General features: G+C 37.7%; 2 protein-coding genes across 4 annotated transcripts; one reads left to right on the forward strand and one right to left on the reverse strand.

The window, feature by feature from the left end:
* The first annotated feature begins 467 nt into the window (after positions 1-467).
* On the forward strand, positions 468-16,766 carry LOC110885250 (villin-2). Of its 2 annotated transcripts, none has more exons than XM_022132934.2 (23): positions 468-617; positions 2,060-2,161; positions 2,330-2,429; positions 2,517-2,582; positions 2,668-2,904; positions 3,335-3,512; positions 4,066-4,207; positions 4,625-4,784; positions 4,874-5,024; positions 5,259-5,359; positions 5,427-5,582; positions 6,369-6,437; positions 6,515-6,583; positions 6,695-6,832; positions 13,407-13,535; positions 13,771-13,915; positions 14,035-14,045; positions 14,129-14,269; positions 14,572-14,697; positions 14,792-14,851; positions 14,926-15,220; positions 15,959-16,224; positions 16,454-16,766. In XM_022132934.2, the coding sequence occupies exons 2-23, from the start codon at positions 2,112-2,114 to the stop codon at positions 16,565-16,567; spliced, it is 2,904 nt and encodes a 967-aa protein (XP_021988626.1). In that variant the 5' UTR covers positions 468-617; positions 2,060-2,111; the 3' UTR covers positions 16,568-16,766. The 2 variants fall into 2 exon arrangements, with proteins under 2 accessions (XP_021988626.1, XP_021988627.1); XM_022132935.2 differs by having other exon boundaries at positions 4,069-4,207.
* LOC110885251 lies at positions 6,423-12,519 on the reverse strand. 2 transcript variants are annotated; one of them, XM_035978467.1, is made up of 2 exons: positions 11,144-12,519; positions 6,423-6,587 (listed from the first exon to the last, which is right to left on the reverse strand). In XM_035978467.1, exon 1 carries the CDS (start codon positions 12,371-12,373, stop codon positions 11,216-11,218), a length of 1,158 nt encoding a protein of 385 aa, XP_035834360.1. In that variant the 5' UTR covers positions 12,374-12,519; the 3' UTR covers positions 6,423-6,587; positions 11,144-11,215. The 2 variants fall into 2 exon arrangements, with proteins under 2 accessions (XP_035834360.1, XP_021988628.1); XM_022132936.2 differs by lacking the exon at positions 6,423-6,587 and adding an exon at positions 9,440-10,906.
* Positions 16,767-21,658: the final 4,892 nt, after the last annotated feature.

Genomic DNA, 21,658 nt, shown 5'->3' on the forward strand with positions numbered 1-21,658 from the left:
CGTCTCTAAATTGTCTATTTTAGCTTCATTTTTTAGTATTTTTAGCTATATATGACATTTAATGCATAATTTTGTCACCTACATCTTTTCCTTTAACTATGCTTAGCTAAAAATAACTATTTAAATTACCTTCACATAAATTTTAGTGATTAAATAATTGATGAGTTTATAATACATGAAAATTTGCTAAATAGGGCCAAAAATTTTTATCTCGCATAGGGCCAACTTTTTTTTTTTTTTTTTGTTATTTTCGGAGACAGCCCTGATTTTCGGGTAACTCATCCTATTCTAATGGCATCAAATGAAAAAGAATGGGCTGGTAATTGGACTTTATGAACCGAAAAAACAGCCCACGATTTTATCATGAAGGCCCAGATTTTCCCGGCCCAATGCTTTTTGGCCCAAGTCACTACCATCACAAACTTCTATTTTGAATTTGACGCCAATAATCTCACAAAATTGGCACCCCAATTTTAGTTCACCTTCCTCAGATCTCCATTTTTAATCGAAACCTCGTATTCATATTTGCATTTCAGAATCCTACAATTATGGAAACAGAAGATTGGGAAACAACACAAATTATTCTACCATTGTAATCGTTTGATGTGTCACATTAGGTACAATGCCCTTTTGATAATCGTTTCAGATGTGTTTTCGTTGTGAAATGGTTTTCATATGATTTCTCTCATTTCGATTTCAGCTTGATGATCTCGGTTCGAATCTACTTTTTTATTAATTTGTTAGGAATTTATCCAAAATGTTGTTGGGAGTATGAGGAATTATTTGTTTCTTTTGATCTTATCATATGTTTGGATTTGTTAAATGTTGTCAATATAAAAAATCTATTGTGCATGTTAAACGCGAATAACAAAATTATGAAAATATGTATTTTGATGAGAAATTCTAATGAGTATAGGAAGTATACGTATCGTTAGACTATGATCACGTGACATCTTAGGCAGATCCCACATTGTTATGTTTTGTCAACAAGAGAGATACCGTGTCATAAGGAATGTCACTACTCAAATATGATCATTGCGTTTTGGGCGCAATGGTTAAGCATGTTCAGGTGGGAGACCTCCTGGGAAGTCTCCTCCCGGACAACCAAAAACAAATCCGTGAGCGGACAATATTGGTTGGTATGAGAGGCCGGATGTTACAGGTCATCTCTAGTAATTTGTGATGATTTTAAAAGGACTCATGATTTTGGAAAATGATTTATAGAGAAAAGTTAATATAAAAAAGACTTTAATTTGCCTTATGATCATCGTTGTCAATAGCGATCGCTACGGTCGCCATAGCGAATAGCATGGCGTATAGGTACATGCTCGCTATATAGTCTCTAGCGATAGATAGCGGCCTTTAATTGTTTATTTTTTTTTAATATAAATAGCAATTAAATATATCTATAAAATAGCTGGATTTTAGGTTTTTGTTAAATATACATGCATGGTTTTAAAAAACGTTTGAGGCGTGCGCCTGAAGGCGCGCCTCGAAACGAAACGGCAAAAAAACGAGTCTGAGGCGCGCATCATGGTGTTTCTAATGTATATGCGCCTCAGAAGGGCTAAGGCGCTAAGAAAGCTGCGCCTTGGGTGCTCCTCAGGGATTTTGATAGTTGCTTTTGATGTTTTTTGACTTTTTGTGTCAATTTCAAGCATTTCATGTCTTTTTAAGTGTGTTTTTGATGATTTTGATGAATCTGATGATGAAATTAGTTAGTATTATCATTTTTATAATATATATAATTTTTATATTTATTTATTAATACCGCCTCGGCCTTACGCCTCGTTTCACCTCGAGGCTTACGCCTCATGAGGCGAAGGGAAACCGTCTCGAAATTCATTTCCGTTCTTTTAAACCTTGTATACGTGTAAAATAGCGTATATACCAGGGTATTTTGATATAATATACATATAAAATTAAAAAAAAAAATTCTAAGGTATCTCTATTTACAAATAGCGACCGCTATTTAATGCTATGTAGCATATAGGTACCTTATCGATATTTGTCGCTATTCGCCATTAACAACTATGCTTATGATTGCTTGAAACCGCAGGGCATGAAAGATTTGAAGGTTTTCTTCTCTTCGTAAGCAAGATTTGTGCACCATGTCAACTAAAGTTTCGGAGCCTGCATTTCAGGGAGTTGGTCAAAAAGTGTATCCTTACCAAGTTCCTTACATCTGTTATATAAATAAACTGTTCATGGATTGATATTATTAGTCTATTTCCATTGCAAAGAATAAAGGAACTAATGATGTTTAATGGATGCATGTACGGTTATTGGGTTAGTTTATTCTGTATGGTTTTTTCTTGACTCGTTTTAGAGGGATTGAAATATGGAGAATTGAGAACCTCCAACCTGTAGCTTTGCCAGATTCTGATTATGGTAGATTCTACTCTGGCGATTCATACATCGTCTTAAAGGTGCTTACGGCCGTCAAAATATCCCTTTTTCTCCTTCGTTTATACTTCTACGGGATGATTATATTTCAATGATTTGTGTATTTGCAGACTGCTGGCAAGGCCGGCGCGTATAAATATGATATACACTTTTGGCTGGGCAAAGATACTAGCCAGGTATTGCTAGCTATTTGTTTGTGTTTCTGCTTCTTTTTATGTATATTTAGTCGCATAAATGCCGTGAATTCATGATGTGAATTAGGATGAAGCTGGAACAGCATCTATGAAAGCTGTTGAGCTTGATGTGGTTCTTGGCAGTCGTGCAGTACAATACCGAGAACTTCAAGGTCATGAATCTAGTAGATTTTTGTCGTATTTTAAACCATGTTTATTGCCACTAGAGGGTGGTTTTTCATCTGGCATAAAGACACCCGAAGACGAAAACTATGAAACACGGTTGTACACATGTGAAGGAAAACGAGTTGCCAGATTGAAGCAGGTCCGGTTTTCCACAAAATATTTGATAGAGGTGGCAAACAGTTGGGTCGGGTGGGCTGGATAACTTGTTTGGGTTGAAACAAGGGTAAAAACGGGTTGGGCGCGCCGTGTTGGCCCTCTTTAATACTTCTTTATTTTTGGATTCTTTTTTTTTTTTCCAAACAAGGCATGCATTAAATATAGAAATAACGTAAATCCTTAAAATAACGTGATACAAGAGGTTGTAGGCTCTAGAAATAGACTGAACGAATTTCAATCCGCTTGACACATTTCACTTCTGTCTCGTCTTTTTAATCTTCCCATTTGAATAAACACGACCCGAGGTCATAAATGGGCAGACTGAAATTGCCACCTCTAATATTTAACTTAAGTTGTTGTTAGTATTACGTCTACACTAATTTATCAAAACCATATATTTGTTTTGGATTCAGGTCCCTTTTACTCAATCCTCACTAAATCATGATGAGATCTTCATCTTGGACACGAAAGATAGAATATTTCAATTCAATGGGGCAAATACAAATAATAATGAAAGGTCCAAAGCTTTGGATGTTGTTCAGCTTTTAAAGGACAAATATCATGAGGGGAACTGCACTGTTGCAATTGTTGGTAGGGCTTATGAAAGTCAAGTTCATTATGTTTACCTATGATATACTATTATATAATTTTAAGGTTAACAGCATTGCTCCTCATTTATTTGGTTTAAAAAAGCGCGCCTTAAGCGCGAAGCGCACCTACGCGCAAACTAGATCGCCTTGTGTGACATAAGGCGCAAGGTGTACAAGAAGCGCAGATGAGGCGCACTTTTTAGGGGGAAAATCGACATAAGGCGCAGTTGAGGCGCGCGCTTTTTGTACATGGGGTGTTTCTATGCAGCTGAGTGTTGTACAACAGGCTTTTTATGCTGTACATTTATGTTTTTTTCATTTTAAAACATATATAAAGCTTAATTATAGCTAAATCATAGGTATTGGATGCCAAACACTTATGGGATATATAAAATAAATTATATAATCACTTTGCGCTTTGCGTACGAAAAGCTCACCGCTTTTGCGCTTCGCGCTTCGGTTTTAGATCTCATCGCTTTTGTGCGCTTTCCGCTTTTTTAAACCAAGCTCATTTATTACATCTGATTTTTTTTTATCATTTTATTGACATGCAGCAGATGATGGAAAACAACCAACAGAAGGTTCTGGACTCTCAGGTGAATTCTGGGCTCTCTTCGGTGGGTTTGCGTCTATTGGCAAGAAGACAGCAAGCGAAAATGATATAATTCCGGAGAAAACTCCTGCGAAACTTTATTGGTATAATTGCAGTTTTTAGTTCTTTGTGATTCTTAATTGAGGGGGTCAACCATATAAGATGTAAACATGTTAACAAGTATTCACGAATGGGGTTGATTCGAGTATTTGTTTTATCTCTAAGGGGTCAAATATATTATTATTAATTTTAAAATAGTTTACGTTTTGTAATCATATTTGACACGCTAGTTTTTTTTTTTTTTTAAATATACGAAAGTCTTGGGAAAAAGTGTTTCAGGTCAACCCCAACTCTTTCAAACCTCAACAAAAAGTATCCATTTTGAGAAGAATCGTTTCGACAGGTGGCCCGGCCGCCAATTTTCCACCTCTAGTGTGGGTATAGAAGGTTGATCTCGTTGGCTATTACATGAAAATGTGCATCATGCTAACCTTTTTTTTTTTTTTTTTTTTTTTTGGCAGCATTGCTGGAGGTCAAGTACAGGATGTAGTTGGGGAACTTTCCAAATCATTACTACGCACCGATAAATGCTATATATTATATTGTGGCACACACGTGTTTGTTTGGGTTGGTCGAGCAACACGACTGGAAGATAAAAAAGCCGCCATGCAGACTGCTGAGGTAGGCAGTGATCAAACAAAATAATCTCTATCTCTACCTTCATTTCATCTTGTGTATTGGTTATTGAGTTCCCCTATAACCATATGCAGGAGTTCATTGTGAACCATAATATTTCAAAGTCAACTCTTGTAACCCGACTTATGCAAAGTCACGAGACAAGTTCATTTAAATCCAACTTCGGGTCATGGACAACAGCTTCAACCGCTGCTCCTTTTGAGGAGGGTAGAGGGAAAGTAGCAGGTAGACTCACTCTCACCAGTTTACTTATGAACGGGTCGATTTGGTTTGTCTTTTATCTCAAACGGGTTGAACCGGCTGAAAATCGCCCTAAATCTATATTGAATCCTCATAACCTCCTAAATTGTATATTTTTTTTTTCAAACCGCACCCGAAAATGCATCCATTCCAACGCGAACCCGTTTTTAATCTTTCATGGTGGGGTACCAATGATGTTATTTTTTTCTTAATTACTAGCTATGCTGAAGCAACAAGGTGGTCTTCTCAAAGGACAGACGAAACCTTCTCCCGTAGAGGAGGAAGTTCCACCATTGCTTCCCGAAAATGGAGAACTTGAGGTTTGATCCATAACTTTTCGCCACAGAAATTTTGGAATAAAAAGATTTAAAGTTGTTCGCCTTTTAGGTATGGCATATTGATGGAGAATCTAAGACACCGGTACCCAAGGAAGATATCGGTAAATTTTACAGTGGAGATTGCTATATTTGTGACTACTCCTACGATGTTAACGATAAAAAAGATCATTATCTCTGCTGTTGGATTGGGAAGGATAGCATCCAGGTAACATAAAATAAATTTAGCTATGCAAATGGTGTTTTTACACTGGAAATTAGGCTTGTAAATAAACCGAACGGATATGAACAGAGGCATGTTTGTCTTCGTTCATTTAACTTTAACTGAACACGAACATATAATCAAACATATTTTCTTGTTTATGTTCCTTTATTAAGAAAATGGGCATGCTCGTGTTTGTTTGTTTAAAACCTAAACGAACGGTTCACGAACGTAAACAAACAAACTTAAATGAACATAGTTTAGCAAACAATAAACAACACAAATAAACATAATTGACTAAATATAATGAACATAAAGTAAATTTTTATATGAATTAGTGATTAATTACAATAAATTCCATTAGAAACCCCATTTTTATTACTAGAAAGCCCAATTACCAGTTAGTTATATTTATATAAGTAGTTAGAAAATTCCTTAACATTCATATAAATATAGCTACTTATGTATTGAAATTGAAATTGAAATTAACATAAACGAACTAACATAAACAAACGTAAACAAAAGAACATAAATGAACAAACATAAACGGACATTCTCGAACATATATGAACAAACAAAACGTGTATTCATGTTCGTTCGTTTAATTAAATGAACAAAAAATTGTGTTCATGTTCTTTCGTTTATTAAATAAACAAACTTCCCGCCGAACATGTTCATGAACAACTCATGATGGTTCGGTTCGTTTACATGCCTATTTTCTTTTATCTAGTTCTCAATATTTGGAAATTGCATATGGTCAAACTTTATGTTATTTAACATTTTACGCCTCAGGAGGACCAAACATTGGCTTCCCAGCAGGCTACATCAATGTTCAAATCTCTCAAGTGCAAACCAGTGCAGGTAACATAATTTAAAAAAAAAAAGTTTTCGCAGCGTTGAATACAAATTAAAAAAAAATTACAATCTTCTTTCTGCAGGGTCGGGTTCATCAAGGAAAAGAGCCACCACAATTTGTTGCCATCTTTCAGCCTATGATTGTTCTCAAGGTACCTGTATATATAAAGTTGTACTAGTGGTTAGATATTATTTATAATTTAGATATTTGTCGATAAGTTGTTATTTGGTGCTTAGCAATGGTATGTATGGTCTTTTACTAGGGAGGACTGAGCTCTGGTTACAAAAGCTACATTGCAGACAAGGGATTGAAGGATGAGACCTACAATCCAGATACTTCTGCTTTGATTGAAATATCAGGAACTGCAATGCACAATAACAAAGCTATTCAAGTAGATGTGGTATGCATTTGGATAAATATATATGAGAATTATTTGGAGGGTTTCATCATTTATTCCAGTCTGCTAATCACACGATTCTTACACACACACACACACACACATATATATATATATAGAGAGAGAGAAAGGTTAACATACAAAAAGCCTTATCATACTTCACGTACGCGAGTATAGTAACCGTCAGATCAGGTCCATGCGTGATTAATCAGTCCCCTGCGTGATTATTTAAACGTGCGTGATTACATATACCTATGCGTGATTACATACCCTATGCGTGATTATGTACAAAAAATCCTGCATGCGTGATTAGGTATTTAAAGTTCATAACGTGCGTGATTTTCATATGTACATGCGTCATTTTGTCGCGTACGTTAACGTACGTTAAGGCGTTTTGTACATTATACTTTCTCTCTCTCTCTCTCTCTATATATATATATATATATATATTCACACATAGGGGAGGATTCTAAGCAAAAGACAATTTTTTGCGAGAATAGAAAGAACAATATAAATCACTCAATTTTTTTTTTCAAATTTAAAAATTTAATACAAGAAAATGGTTGAAATGCAATGTTTATTCATCTCTTCTAACATTCTAGAAAAATATATAAAGAAACTTCGTTTATTTATTAAACTTACACATGCGTAATTAAACGTTTAAAAATGAAAAATAACATATGTTCAAATTAGTTTAATGGTTTTTTACATCATCTAGACATTTGTACGCAAGAGGTAAAAGTTTTTAAAAACATGAACCATTGATAGAAAAAGTTAACGATTCAGGTTTGTTCTTTTTGTTCTAGCAATAATTTAGTCTTTTGTAGTGAACCTCTCCCCATATATATATATATAGTTATAGTTAAATCCTTTCTGAGGAGATGGTCCAAGATAGGACTTTGTGGAGGCGTAGGATTATGTCACTAGAGATGCACCTTTCTGAGGATATGGTCCAAGATAGGACTAAAAGTATTCATGGATTGATATTATTGATTGATTCATAAAGAATACAAGCAAACCCCTATATATAGGGAAGAACCAAGAACCTATACAAGCACCTAATTAGGAACTGATAACAATTCCTAAAATACAAGGATTCCTATCACCAAATATAAACATTCTAGAATAATCTAAATAATAATGATAATAATAATATATACGGTGCTAATATTCCCCCGCAGTTTGAGCGGGCGGAGTACAAACGCTTAAACTGGAGCGAAATGACTGAAACAAGTCTCTTGGAAGGCCCTTGGTAAAAATGTCAGCATATTGATTTGCAGCCGGAACATGAAGCACACGAATGTGGCCAACACGGACTTTCTCACGTACAAAATGAATGTCAATTTCGATGTGCTTTGTTCGTTGGTGCTGCACAGGATTGTCTGATAAGTAGACGGCGGAAACATTATCACAATAAACCACCGTAGCTTTCTTCAAGGGAACATGCAACTCAAACAATAAATTTCGTAACCAAGTAGCTTCTGCAACCGCATTTGCGACCCCACGATATTCCGCTTCGGCACTAGAACGTGAAACAGTAGCTTGTCGTTTAGAGGACCACGGAATTAAATTATCACCCAAGAAAGTACAATAACCACTCGTCGAGCGTCGCGAATCCGGACAGCCACCCCTATCAGCGTCTGAGTATGCAATTAAGTCTTGGGAGGCGCATTTCACGATCCGAATACCATAATCCATTGTTCCCTGAAGATATCGAAAGATGCGCTTCATGAAAGCAAAGTGTGGCTCCCGGGGCTCGTGCATAAAAAGACAAACTTGCTGCACAGCATAAGAAATATCGGGCCGAGTAAACGTTAGATATTGTAAAGCACCCGCTAAGCTTCGGTATAGGGTCGGATCGTCAAAAAGCGGACCCTCGGTGGCACTGAACTTAGCCGATAGATCGACCGGTGTGGTGCAAGGCTTGCAAGCAGTCATGGAGGCACGTGTGAGAATATCCTTTGCATACTGAGATTGCGACAGAAACAAGCCATGGGGATTCCGCGAAACTTTGATCCCAAAAATAATGTAAGGCTCCCAAATCAGACATAGCAAATTCCCGGGACAGAGTCTGAATAATAGTGTTTAACAAAGTAGTGCTAGATGCGGTAAGAACAATATCATCCACGTATAAAAGCAAATAAGCCGTGTCAGCCCCCTTTGAATAAATAAACAATGAATTATCACAAGCACTATTGCGGAAACCCGTCTGCAAAATATATGAGGCAAACCTAGTGTACCAAGCCCAAGGCGCCTGTTTGAGGCCATATAAAGATTTCTTTAATCGGCAAACAAAGTTAGGACGACGAGTGTCAACAAATCCCGGTGGTTGATGCATGAATACCGTCTCGTTTAAATGATCGTGAAAGAAAGCATTCTTCACATCCAATTGATGAATAGGCCATGAACGGTTGACCGCCAAAGCAAGAACCGTTCTGATGGTTGCCGGTTTAACAACCGGACTAAAAGTGTCGTCACAGTCAACCCCCACTGTCTGTGATTTCCCATTAACTACCAATCGGGCCTTGTACCATTCCAATGACCCATCGACTTTAAACTTGTGACGAAAGAGCCACATACATCGGATAACCGTCTGTCGTGAGGTCGTGGAACCAATTCCCATGTTTCGTTTTCCTGTAAAGCATTAAATTCTGTTTGCATGGCATGTACCCAATTAGGGTCGGCAAAGGCTTTAGCATAGGTGGTTGGGACGGGCGAAATAGAGGTGGTCATAAGGGTTGGGTAAACCGGAGGTTTAATCGAACCGGTTTTGGATCGGGTCGACATTGGGTGGATGTTATTTGAAGAAGCGGGCCGAGGTGTAAGGGTGGCGGATGTTGGTTGGGCTGGGCTGGGTGTGTGGCGGCTGGAGTAGCTGGGCCGGGTGGGGCGTTAGGGATTGGGGGTGGGCCGGCTGAGGATTGTGGAGGTTGTTGTGGGCCGGTGGCCGGATGGGTTAAGGGGTGAGTGGCAGTGGACCGTGGTCGACGAGAATAGGTAAACGGATAAGGGGCCGTGACATCGGGTTTGGGGGTCGGCGTTTGGCCGAAGGTAAACCCGGTGGGGATCGAGTCGTCCAAAAAAGAGTATGTAGCCGAGGGTATAGGTTGGGAGTATGGAAAGGTCTGCTCATCAAAGGTGACATGGCGGGATATGTGAACCTTTCCTGTGGTAGGGTCGAGGCACCGATACCCACGAAAATCAGCGGGGTAACCTAAAAAGATGCAACAAATTGCACGTGGGTGTAATTTGTGTGGTTGGGTAGCCGAGGTATTCGGGTAACATGCGCACCCGAACACGCGGAGGTGATCATAGGTTGGGTGACGAAGATAAAGGGCAAAAGTGGGTGTAAAAAAATTTAGGCGTTTCGTGGGAAGTATGTTGTGAAGGTATGTGGCGGTATGAAGAGCCTCGACCCAAAATGCGGGAGGTAAATGGGCCTGTATGAGAAGGGACCGGATGATGTCGTTTAACCGACGAATCATTCGTTCGGCTTTCCCATTTTGGGAGGATGTCTGAGGGCAAGAGAACCGAAATAGGAGTCCCTGCTGATGAGCAAATTGTTTAAACATGTTGTTGTCAAATTCCCCGCCCAAGTCACATTGGAAGGTTTTTATGGGGCGGTTGAATTGGGTAAGGATAAGACGGTGAAATTTAACAAAGGTGGGGAAAGTCTAGATTTGTATTTCAAAGGGTAGACCCACACGAAGTGTGAGAAGTTATCTATAAGAACCATGTAATATTTATAACCGGTTTTACTGACGACAGGTCATAAATCACAGTGAATAATGTCGAACGGGGAAAAAGTGAAGGATCTGGACGTATAAAAAGGCAAACGTTTACTATTAGATAGATGGCATGAATTACAAAAAGTAGTAGATATGTCTTTATTACATAAAAAATTAAATTTTCGACTAAGAATATCTAAGACTTGCGCTCCAGGATGCCCAAGTCGATCATGCCATGGTAGATTAGATGTGGTAATGAAGCAGGCTTGTGGCGGAAGTTGTGGTGGTGTGATTGGGTAGACGTCTCCGGTACTATTGTGGCAGGAAAGGTGCTGTCCAGTTTTGAGATCTTTCACAGTGAAACCAAAGGGGTCAAATTCAATAGAGACATTATTATCACGTGTAAAGCGTCTAACTGAAATCAAAGTTTTGATAACGGACGCGCTAAAAAGTATGTTAGGTAGGATGTAGGTGCGGTCAAGGATTTTGCAAAAGCCAGTGCCGGACCCTTGTATCGGGAGACATTGCCCGTTGCCTACAAGAATTTTTGGATTTACAGAAAAAGAATTGGGAATGGAGATTATACCTGAATTCTCGGTAACATGGGAGCCCGCGCCAGTGTCCATTAGTCCCGGGTCCGGTGGTTGCTGATTCATATTCATGGCGTTAAATGCTGCTTGCAACTCTGCTGGGTTAAGTGCGTCGAAACCAACAGGTGGGGCCTGCTGTCCATAGCCGGTTGATTGCTGATCAGCCGTGTAGTAGGCAGGTGGGGCCGAAGGGCCTGTGTTTGTCGACCTGTTGGCTGCAGATGGAGGAGTACCTGTGTGGTGAGGTGCGTAAGGGCCAGGGTTTGGCCAGGCCGGTTGTGAAGGGTAGGGACATGGTAGAACATTCCACAGGCCCATGTAGGGTATTGTGGTGGTTGGGTCGGCCAAGGTGAGTAGGATTGGTTGCGGCCTGAATCCCGACCTCCACGGCCTCCCCTGTTTCTGTTCCACGATCCTCGGCCGCGTCCGCGGCTGCGGTGAAAGTTTTGAGGCTGCTGTTGCTGAGAAGACCATGCTGGCGGCTGTTGTTGACTCCAAGATTGCGGCTGTTGCTGGGAGGGCTGCTGTTGTGAAGATCGATTAGAAGGGCCAGTGGCAACCAAGACCGAGGAAGAGTTGGATTTGCGTGCCTCTATGCGGATAAGTTCATCGGTGAGCATGGAACGAGCCTGATCCCAATCAGCGTTGGTAGAGTTGATTAATGAGGCGGTAGTGTCAAATTCTTGAGGCAATCCATGGACCAATTGAAGAACGAGACGTGACTCGGAAATCTGTTGATCAACATCTTCAAGTTGGTTTGCTAAATCCTTCAGCTTTCGACAATAATCATCCAAGGAGGAGCATGCTGCAAGAGTAAGGTTTACGAATTTTGTCTCTAACGCCGCCGCCCGAGCTTTCTTGTTACTCAAGTAAATTTTCTCCAATTTGACCCATGCACCGCGTGCGGTGCCATCCGAATCCATGACTCGAGGCAGGAGGTCGTCAGAGACAGTGCTCCATATCCACTGTAGAACTAAAGCATCAAGTTCGAGCCAAGAATCGTATGTGGGATCAGTTTTTGATGGGGCTGCGGTGCCGTCTATGTGGGCCGAAACTTTGTAGGCAACAGCATGTAATTTAAATATCTTGACCCATGCTGAATAGGTGACCGTTGTGCCATCCAGTGTACGAATTTTTGACTGAATGTTCGTAACGGAATAAGCAGGGTGCAACAGGTTTGGTTTCGAACTGGAATCCGAGGATTCAGGTTTGTCGGTGCCGGGCATGATGACCAGAACCGAGAAAAGAAATCGGCTGGAAAAGAAATCGAACTAAGGGGACGGCTGGGAAAAGAATCTGCTGGAAAAAGAAATAGGCTGAAAAAAAAAAAATCTGCTGGGTTATTTGGGATTTCAGAACCGAGGCTCTGATACCATGAAAGTATTCATGGATTGATATTATTGATTGATTCATAAAGAATACAAGCAAACCCCTATATATAGGGAAGAACCAAGAACCTATACAAGCACCTAATTAGGAACTAGGAACTGATAACAATTCCTAAAATACAAGGATTCCTATCACCAAATATAAACATTCTAGAATAATCTAAATAATAATGATAATAATAATATATACGGTGCTAATAAGGACTTCGTGGAGGTGTAGGATTATGGTTAAGGACTTATAAAGATGGTACAGTAAGGTCTTAGTTGGGCCTTAAGGGCTTAGATATTTTATTTTCTTTCCTTTAAGGGGACCTTACAAGTGATTGCCTTCTTGTACGTAAGTGAGGCCTATATTCTGTTGTGCATGTTTATATTTTTTACGTTACTATCTCACCACTTCTTTGGTATTGGTAAATTCCTATTTCTATATTCCTGGTATCTGTGTGTTGGTCTATTGTTTATTTTGGAGCTGAGGTTCTCTCTGGAAGCAACCACTCTATCCCTACGGATGGAGGCAAGGTCTGCCTACATCCCACCCTCCCCAAACCCTACGGGTAGCTTTGCTATTTGGGATTCACTGGGCATGGTTGTTGTTGTTGTTGTTGTATATAGTTATAGTTAAAGAGAGATTCGTTCAATATAGAACCAATTAATTGTAAGTAAAGAACTAACTTGTACCTATTGCTTTAAGTGTGATACATAAGGTGGTTATGTAACCGCAAAATCGCCTCTCTTTCTATCTTCCACTATATGTGACTCGCACCACGCACAAGTGCTTATGTTCTCAACTTAAAATTGTTCTATAGAACATGCCCCTGTGACTTTTGAAGGATTTTAGTCAATCAGAACTTGCATGCATAATCTCTTTCAGGCCGCAACGTCATTAAATTCATACGGATGCTTTATCGCACAAACTAGTTCATCAGTTTTTACATGGCATGGAAACCAGAGTACAGCTGAGCAGCAGCAGTTAACAGGAAAAGTTGTTGAATATTTGAAGGTATGCTTTACAACGATCTTAACTTAACTTGTCTACTTTTCATAGGTTCTTAACAAGACACACACCTTTGATCTAAAAAAATAAAATAAAATCATATCATTAATTTATTTTGTAATGCATAGTATATGCTTACATGTAATGAATATTGTACATATTTATTCAGGACCTTTAGACCTTATATAGTTTCCAATGCTTGATAGTTTATTTAATCTCTTTAATTTTATTAAATATGTAGCCTGGCGTAACCACAAAACTCGCTAGAGAAGGAAAAGAGAGCTTAGCTTTCTGGCTTGCAGTGGGAGGCAAACAAAGCTACGACAGTAAAAAAGTAACACAGGAAGTTGTCAGAGAACCGCACTTGTTTGAAATATCATCCAAAGGTTTTAAAGGGAAAACAAAAAAGCATTTAAGCTGTTTTTATTGATTAGCTTCAGTTTTTGTTCATGTTATATACACTAACCGATTATTTTTATGTCATTTGCCGTTAATGGATCCGTAGGAAAGTTCGAGGTGAGTTCCTCATATCGTTTTTCTTGAACCAATTTGAGAATGTGTGTAATATTTGCCTCAAATTAAGTTTGCTTGCATGACAGGTTGAAGAAGTCTACAATTTTGAACAAGATGACTTATTGGCAGAGGATTTTATGATATTAGATACGCATGCTGAGGTTATCGTTTGGGTCGGTCAGTCAGTAGACCCAAAGGAAAAACAAAACGCTCTTGAAATTGGTCAGGTACCAGCTTACCCATAACTACTATGCTTCAACTAAATCACTTTCTTAAATACAACACTATATCGTAAATCCCACAAATAGCAAAACGCTCTTGAAATGGAGAGGCATAAATCACTTTCTTAAATAATTAATAATATTGTAATAACGTATTTTTCGTTTAATGGTAAATTATTATTAAAAAGGGACAAAAGGTGGTTGTGGGTCAAACCAACCCGCTACACAACTTGGCTATCTTGCCACCTTTAGTTTTCTGTAAGCATATGTTGTACGGGTTCATGTGTTTATAAACACATTGATTTCAGAAATACGTAGACTTGGCTGCTTCTGTGGATGGCTTGTCCCCAAATGTACCGTTATATAGAGTACAAGCAGGAAGTGAACCTTGCTTTTTCACAACATACTTTTCATGGGATCCTACAAAAGCTACTGTATGTGCTTTCCATCTTCATTTAAATGTTGATTGTATAGTTATTTCATATTAAATGTTGATTGTATCTTCTTTCTATATTTCAACACGATTAGGTTCAAGCAAACTCGTTTAAAAAGAAAGCTATACTACTGTTTGGCCCAGGCGTAATCGAGGTAAACGACCGCTACAAATTCATGATTTATAATGTTCTATTGCTTAAATGTGGCTAATTTATTTCTTACTGCAGAATTATGATAATAAGCCTGAAGTGAACAAAAGTGGAGCAACTCAGAGAGCATCAGCCATGGCTGCTTTGACGTCTGCTTTTAAATCATCTACTGTTACTAAACCTGCTACTACTACTGCTCCTAGAGTATTTAACCGGGCTTCACAGAGGGCAGCTGCGATTGCTGCTTTATCGAATGTTCTAACTGCTGAAAGGAAGGGACCGCTGCCTGATTCTCCCCCTGGTAGGCAACAGAAGAAAAATACATCTTCAGAACCTAGCTCACCTAATACCAACTCCGCGATCGTTGACCAGGGTATGTATGCGCTACATTCTTTGCGTCTTTTTACCTATATACACCACAAATTAGAGGTGGAGAGAAATGGGTCGTGGTTGGCCTACAAGGTACGTTGTCGAGGCGATTTTCTTCAGCTCTGCCTTATTACGCAGAATTGATCAAACATGGTCAACCTCGGCCAGAATCGGATCTAGTTGGTCAACTTGGGCCGAGTTTGACTAAAAAAAATAAAACATAATTTCTATGTCTATAATAATAAAGAACTAATATCATTTTCAAGGAATGAATATCATTTTTGAAATATTTTACTGTTTGGACATGTATTTTTCTTTTATTTTTATTGATATCCACGTATTTTGTTATAAATATAAGTAAACTTACGATACTCGACATATATATATTTCCCAAAAACTAATTTCTTTATAATTCGCAACTTCCCAATCGACCGACTTGGGAGCGCCTAGCGACTAGTAAACTTAAAATACACTTTGGGCGGTTTGCAGCCCATTTGACCCGTTTACTTTAAAAGGGATCTCTTAACTTTACCCGTTAGAGATAAAACATAACCCCAAACAGCCCATCAATAAGTAAATGGGTCGACTGTTCTACACAACACCTTGGACCTGTTTTCCATGCATACTTCGGCTTCCATTTTCGTAGCTTGTTTCTACTAACTTAAAAGGAATTGGATAATGGGATCCAAAATATTAAAATTAACATCAATATAATAAAAAAACAACTCATGGTTCTCTGCAGTTCCAGCTACAGCTCTGGCTCCGGCTCCAGATCCAGCTCCCGATCCAGCTCCAGTGAAGAGTGAAGAACCCGAAAATAATGAAGTTTCTGAAGCTGCAAGTGAGACATCTGAGCCAAATCCAGAAACCAACGAAGAAGAGTCTTCGGTAAAAGAAACAGACGAGGAGGAAAAGGCTTGTGAAGACACTCAAAGCACATATAGTTATGACCAACTGATATCAAAATCAACAAACCCTGTTACAGGAATCGATTTCAAGAAACGAGAGGTAATCTTGGTTATTTTAGTTTACATGCCTTGTTTGAATGAGGAGCGGGTAGCTTTTAGTTTAAAACAAAAAGCCCGTTAAAGGAGGTTTTCGCTTTTGGCCCGTTTCAACTACACTTCTATACAAATAAATGCTCGATAGATAATATGCTAAACGTACCCAAAGTACGACCTGAATTGACCCATTCTAGTACGCGCTACATATAACTTGTGTTTTAATGAAATTTCAGACTTATCTCTCCCCTGAAGAATTCGAAGAAGTATTTAAGATGACAAAGGAAAAGTTTTATGAGTTACCAAGATGGAAGCAAGATCATATCAAGAAGAAAGTTGACCTCTTCTAGATATTCAAATCTTTCAAAATAAATGGTACCTTTTTTTTTTTTTTTCAAAATATCTATTATTTTATTTAATGCTGGTTTATATCAAATTTTATCAAAGTAACACCTTCCCAAATATGATCTCTATGATCTATTTGACCACAATGGTTACAAATGTCATATTTGATGATTTTATCTTTTGTATTCACTTACGGTTTGGACATATATTTTGTATTCGCTTACGGTTTGGACGTCACCTTGGATACTCTTAAGTCTTAACAATGTCCATATCTTTTACTTTTGTATCTCATAAAGTCATTAGTATGTAAATCTATTATGAGATTATCATATCCATTTTGTTTTTGTTATATAATAGGAACTAATCATTTGATTTTGACGAGTTAAGAATTATATATTCAGCTAAGTCATGAGTAATGGGACGATTAAGCCGTTCAAATCGAATTATTTTTTTCTGTAATTATTTGTATTTGTTATGCTTAATTGCCTAAGAAAAGTGGGCAGCATTAAAAAAAAAAAAACAAATTATTTCTTTAACTTGTCATTTTCAACGATATACTCTAAAATTTTTTGCCAGGCTACTAAAATAATTGTCAACAAACTTATTTATGGTTAAACATTAAAATAGATAATAAAAACAACTACTTTAATATCTTTGAATAATCAATAGACATAATTTTTTGGCTGGATATTATGCTAAATGGCTAATGCTCTTTGTCCATATTCATGATGATTGGTCCCTAAAACTTCATTTTCTTCTCTATCTATTACTAATATTATATTATAATAATAACAATAATAATAGTAGTATAGTTAGTATAATAAGTGCTAGTTATAGTTGTTAAAATATAATTTAAATTTGTATAATTCATGTACTCAACTTGTTCAAAACTTTGGCATGCATGTTTATAACTTTTAGTCCGTTTACAATTTAAAATCTTTATTACAATATGTTTGACTTATTTGGTTATACATATTATACATAGTTTAATAGGGTTCGTTTTAAAAATGATGTCTTGAAAGAAATAAACATATGAATTGTGTTTTGGATTTATCAATTTTAACTGATCAAATGAACTAAGGTATATATAAATTTTTAATATTTATAACCCAGGAAAAAGCTAAAGTAAGGCGGACTCGGAAATTTTGATATTATAGAAGAAAAAATGGAAGTTCACAAAAATAAACGGAAAGTCAATAGCTTGAACTATGAACAAAGGAATAAAAGATTTGTCTTGGGAGTAGCCAAAGCCCATAATTCTAAATCAATTATATTTTAACACAACTCAAATCAGTTATACTACGTGTAGTGGTGAATGAAAATATTGCTCATCCTTAGATTATGAAGCGACATGTCGCATCGAGTTAGCAAAGAGGGTTGAAGTTAGAAAGGAGAGTAGGCTTGAACTCTTGCAATGATTAGACGATGGGGTGTGGGCTCGGCATCATTGGCGTAGCTTAGTGGGGGCGGGAGGGGGTGACCGTCCCCCCCGAACTTTTCGCTCAGTAGTGGGGAGTATCTAGTTTTTGTATATAAATTTTTGGGTATATACGTTTTTTACCCCCTGTTTCATAGAAATTTTTGGGTATATACGTTTTTGACCCCTCGGTCGGCATGTTGATCGGGGAGCTGAGGTGGAGCGAGTCCCCGATCGAGAACACCCCCCCCCCCCCCAGCTCAAATCGGTGCCATCGGTAAGTAATCCCCAACCGCCCCGAAGAAGAAACAATTTGACCATTTGAATATAATGTTGTTGCAACTGCTATAATGATAAAAAAAATTCAATTAATTTATTTTTAAACACTATATAAACCTCTCATTTTTACCCAAACCCTGACTACACTCTACACTTTCTATAAAAAAATCTCCTCCTCTCTCATTATTTTTTAAAACAAAATTTCACACTCTCCATTTTTTAAAAATAGTCGCCATGAGTTCTTCATCGGATGAGAAAAATGCAGGAAATTTTTTACTTAGCGCCATGCTTGAGATGACGAAAATTATTGCTGAGATGGAAATGACGAAGACGAAGGAACTTCACAACCTAGAACACGGGGTTGCAGGTTCAAACAATGATTTAAACGTTCTAGGAACTTCACAACCTAGAACACGGGGTTGCGGATTTAATCGACCACATCTGAAATAACTTCCGTGTCGATCCCGTTGATGACAAGTAGTGGTATTTGTAGGTTTATTTGTTTTTATTATTTAATTTTAGATGGTAATTTGTGTTTGTTTTTTTATTTGTAATTTTCTGAAATTTTTATGCAATTTATTTGAAATTTTATGAAATTTGTGTTTGTTTTTTATTTATTTGAGATTTTCTGAAAGAAGTGTATAAAAAATTAATTAAATAAAATATTAATAAAAAATGGAAGGGCTAAGGAAGGGAAACCCCACCCCACTCATGGGGAGTAGTGATGAGGTGGACTAGGTGGTGAGGTGGCGTCTAATTGCCATGGGGGAAAGGGAAACCACACCTCATGGCCTTAGATATTATAATTGAATTAAATAAAAAATTTAAAAAAAAAACATTACAAAAATTTTATTGGTCATCACTTTGAATCAGACGTTTTAAAGGAAACGTCCCAACCCAAAATCCACTAAAAAACGCCCAGAGAGACGGTGTACACCCATAATTGGAGTGTTTTTGCCTATTCCACGCCCAAACTTTACCCACTACATATGTTCTTACTAATTACTCTTTAGAAATTCACAATTTTCGTACGTCTAAAATTTCCACTCTCATGTTAAATTGAAAAAGATAGTTTGGTGTGTTTCTTTTATTTAATTTTTTTTTTTTTTACGGGAAGAAGTAAATCTCATAATAAACAAATAAATAACGAAGCTGGAATCTAACACTCACAAACAATGTACAAAATTATATCATACGTGTCAGTGTCACCCAAAGGTTCAAATCACCTATACTTTTTTTCTTAACGGTAAGATGTAAATTTCTAAACACTTGATGGTTTAGTAGCAAAATGTAATTAACTAGGGTTTACCCGTTTGCTACAATGGTTCTTTCCTTAACGCGGGGTATCATGAATTATGTATATACATAAAACAAATAATGTTGTTAATAGTAGTATTAGACCTGATTGCATAAAAGTTGTGCAACCATGGATCGGTTTTAAATAAAATTTATATTAAAATATAAATAAAAATAGCATGCTACGATGATATATTCGAAATTTTATATTTATATCAAAATATAAATAAAAATAGCATGCTACGATGATATATTCGAAATTTTATCCATGCATTAGTTCTAATTAAATTTCAAACTTTAATGCTAAGACTATATAGTGGACGTTGGAATGTTGTCTTATAGCCGTTAAACAACTAGTTTGACTTTAAAAAGAAAAAATTTCTAGTAAAAAAAACCTATATATTCTCATCAAATGGTGAGGGTCCATCTCTAATAATTTTAACGATTCAGAAAGTGGTTAAAGCCATATTGAAATACGAAGAGTGCTCCTCAGAACCCAAGAGGAGGAAATATACAGTACACGGTCGAATAACCATACATGATTTTTTGGTAAGTGATTATTTTTTACCAAACCCTGCATATAATGATAATATTACTTTTAGGCGTCGTTTTTGTATGAGCTGCAGTTTATTTCTTAGAATATCAAATGAGTTATCAAGTAAAAAACGGATATGCGTGGTAGTCTAGCACGTTTCAAAAAGTCACGGTCGCGTTTGGATAATTGGCTTATGGCACGGATTCTGACATTATCGATGAATATATAAAAATGTTGGAACGAATCGCAAGGGAAAGCCTCCATTATTTTTGTAAGTATGTCATTGAACTATTTTTAAAAATAAAGTATTTGAGAAAACCTACGGTTGTTGACATACAACAACTTTTGGAGTTTCATGAAGAGCGACATGGTTTCCCTGGGATTATTGGTAGTTTAGATTGTATGAAATGGGAGTAGGAAAATTGTTCAACTGCGTGGCGCGGGCAACACATAAGTGGATATCATAAAAATTGGCTATGATGCTTGAAGCGGTTGCATCACAAGATCTTTGGATTTGGCAGACATTCTTTAGTATGCCTACCGCAAATAACGATTTAAATATTCTTAATCAATCATCCATTTTCAACGACTGTATAAATGGTGTTGGACCGAAAGCCTCTTTTTTTGTGAACGGTGAGGTGTACCATTACGATTATTATCAAACCGATGGTATTTACCTGGACTATGCCATGTCTGTAAAATCATTTACAAAGCGTACAACGTCAGACGAAAAGAAAAAGAAGTTTAATGGTGCTCAAATGGCGGCACAAAAAGACATAGAACGGGGCTTTGGTGCTTTGCAGAAAAGATGGCACATTCTGAGCATATCGTGCAGGATCATGGAAAAACTTAGAATTCAAAATGTGATGTACGCGTATGTTAATTTACATAACATGATTTTGGAGGATGAGAGACGCACACTGTGCTAGTAGCATGAGGATGGGAGTCAACGAAATACCATAGAAATAAGTGATGAAGCGAGACAAGCGAACGCAAGGGATATTTCTGACAATGTTACACATCACAACTTTACAAGCGAAAGCTTATTCACACCATAAAAGGTAAATTCCTATGATTACCACGATTCCAAAGAAAGCTTTTTCACACCATAAAAAGTAAATTCCTATGATTACCACGATTCCAAAGAAAGCTTTTTCATGCAAGCCCTTTCTTTCTTTTACTGTGATACCTAGATAGTGTTTGGTATGTAGGAATGGAAGGTGTAATGGAATAAAGTATTGCGAGAGAATGAAAAAAAGTGTGTTTGGTTGGTCAACGTAATGGAATCACCCATTACATAAGTCATTCCATTCCCTCAAATTCATTTCTTCCACTCCCCCTATTTTTTTTCATTCCATTCCCTCTCTCAGCCTACGTCACAAACACCGTCCATTACCTCCACCATCTACCACCACCACCACCACCACCACCACCACCTGCCGTCGTCACCACCCGCCACCAACCTCCGCCGACCACCACCACCGTCCTCCGCCGCCACCGCCGCCCGTCACCACCGCCATCGACTACCATCGCTGCCACCCGCCATCGCAAACCACCGCCACCCTCTGC

This window comes from Helianthus annuus, chromosome 10 (genome assembly GCF_002127325.2).
Source record: "Helianthus annuus cultivar XRQ/B chromosome 10, HanXRQr2.0-SUNRISE, whole genome shotgun sequence".
NCBI lineage: Eukaryota > Viridiplantae > Streptophyta > Magnoliopsida > Asterales > Asteraceae > Helianthus > Helianthus annuus.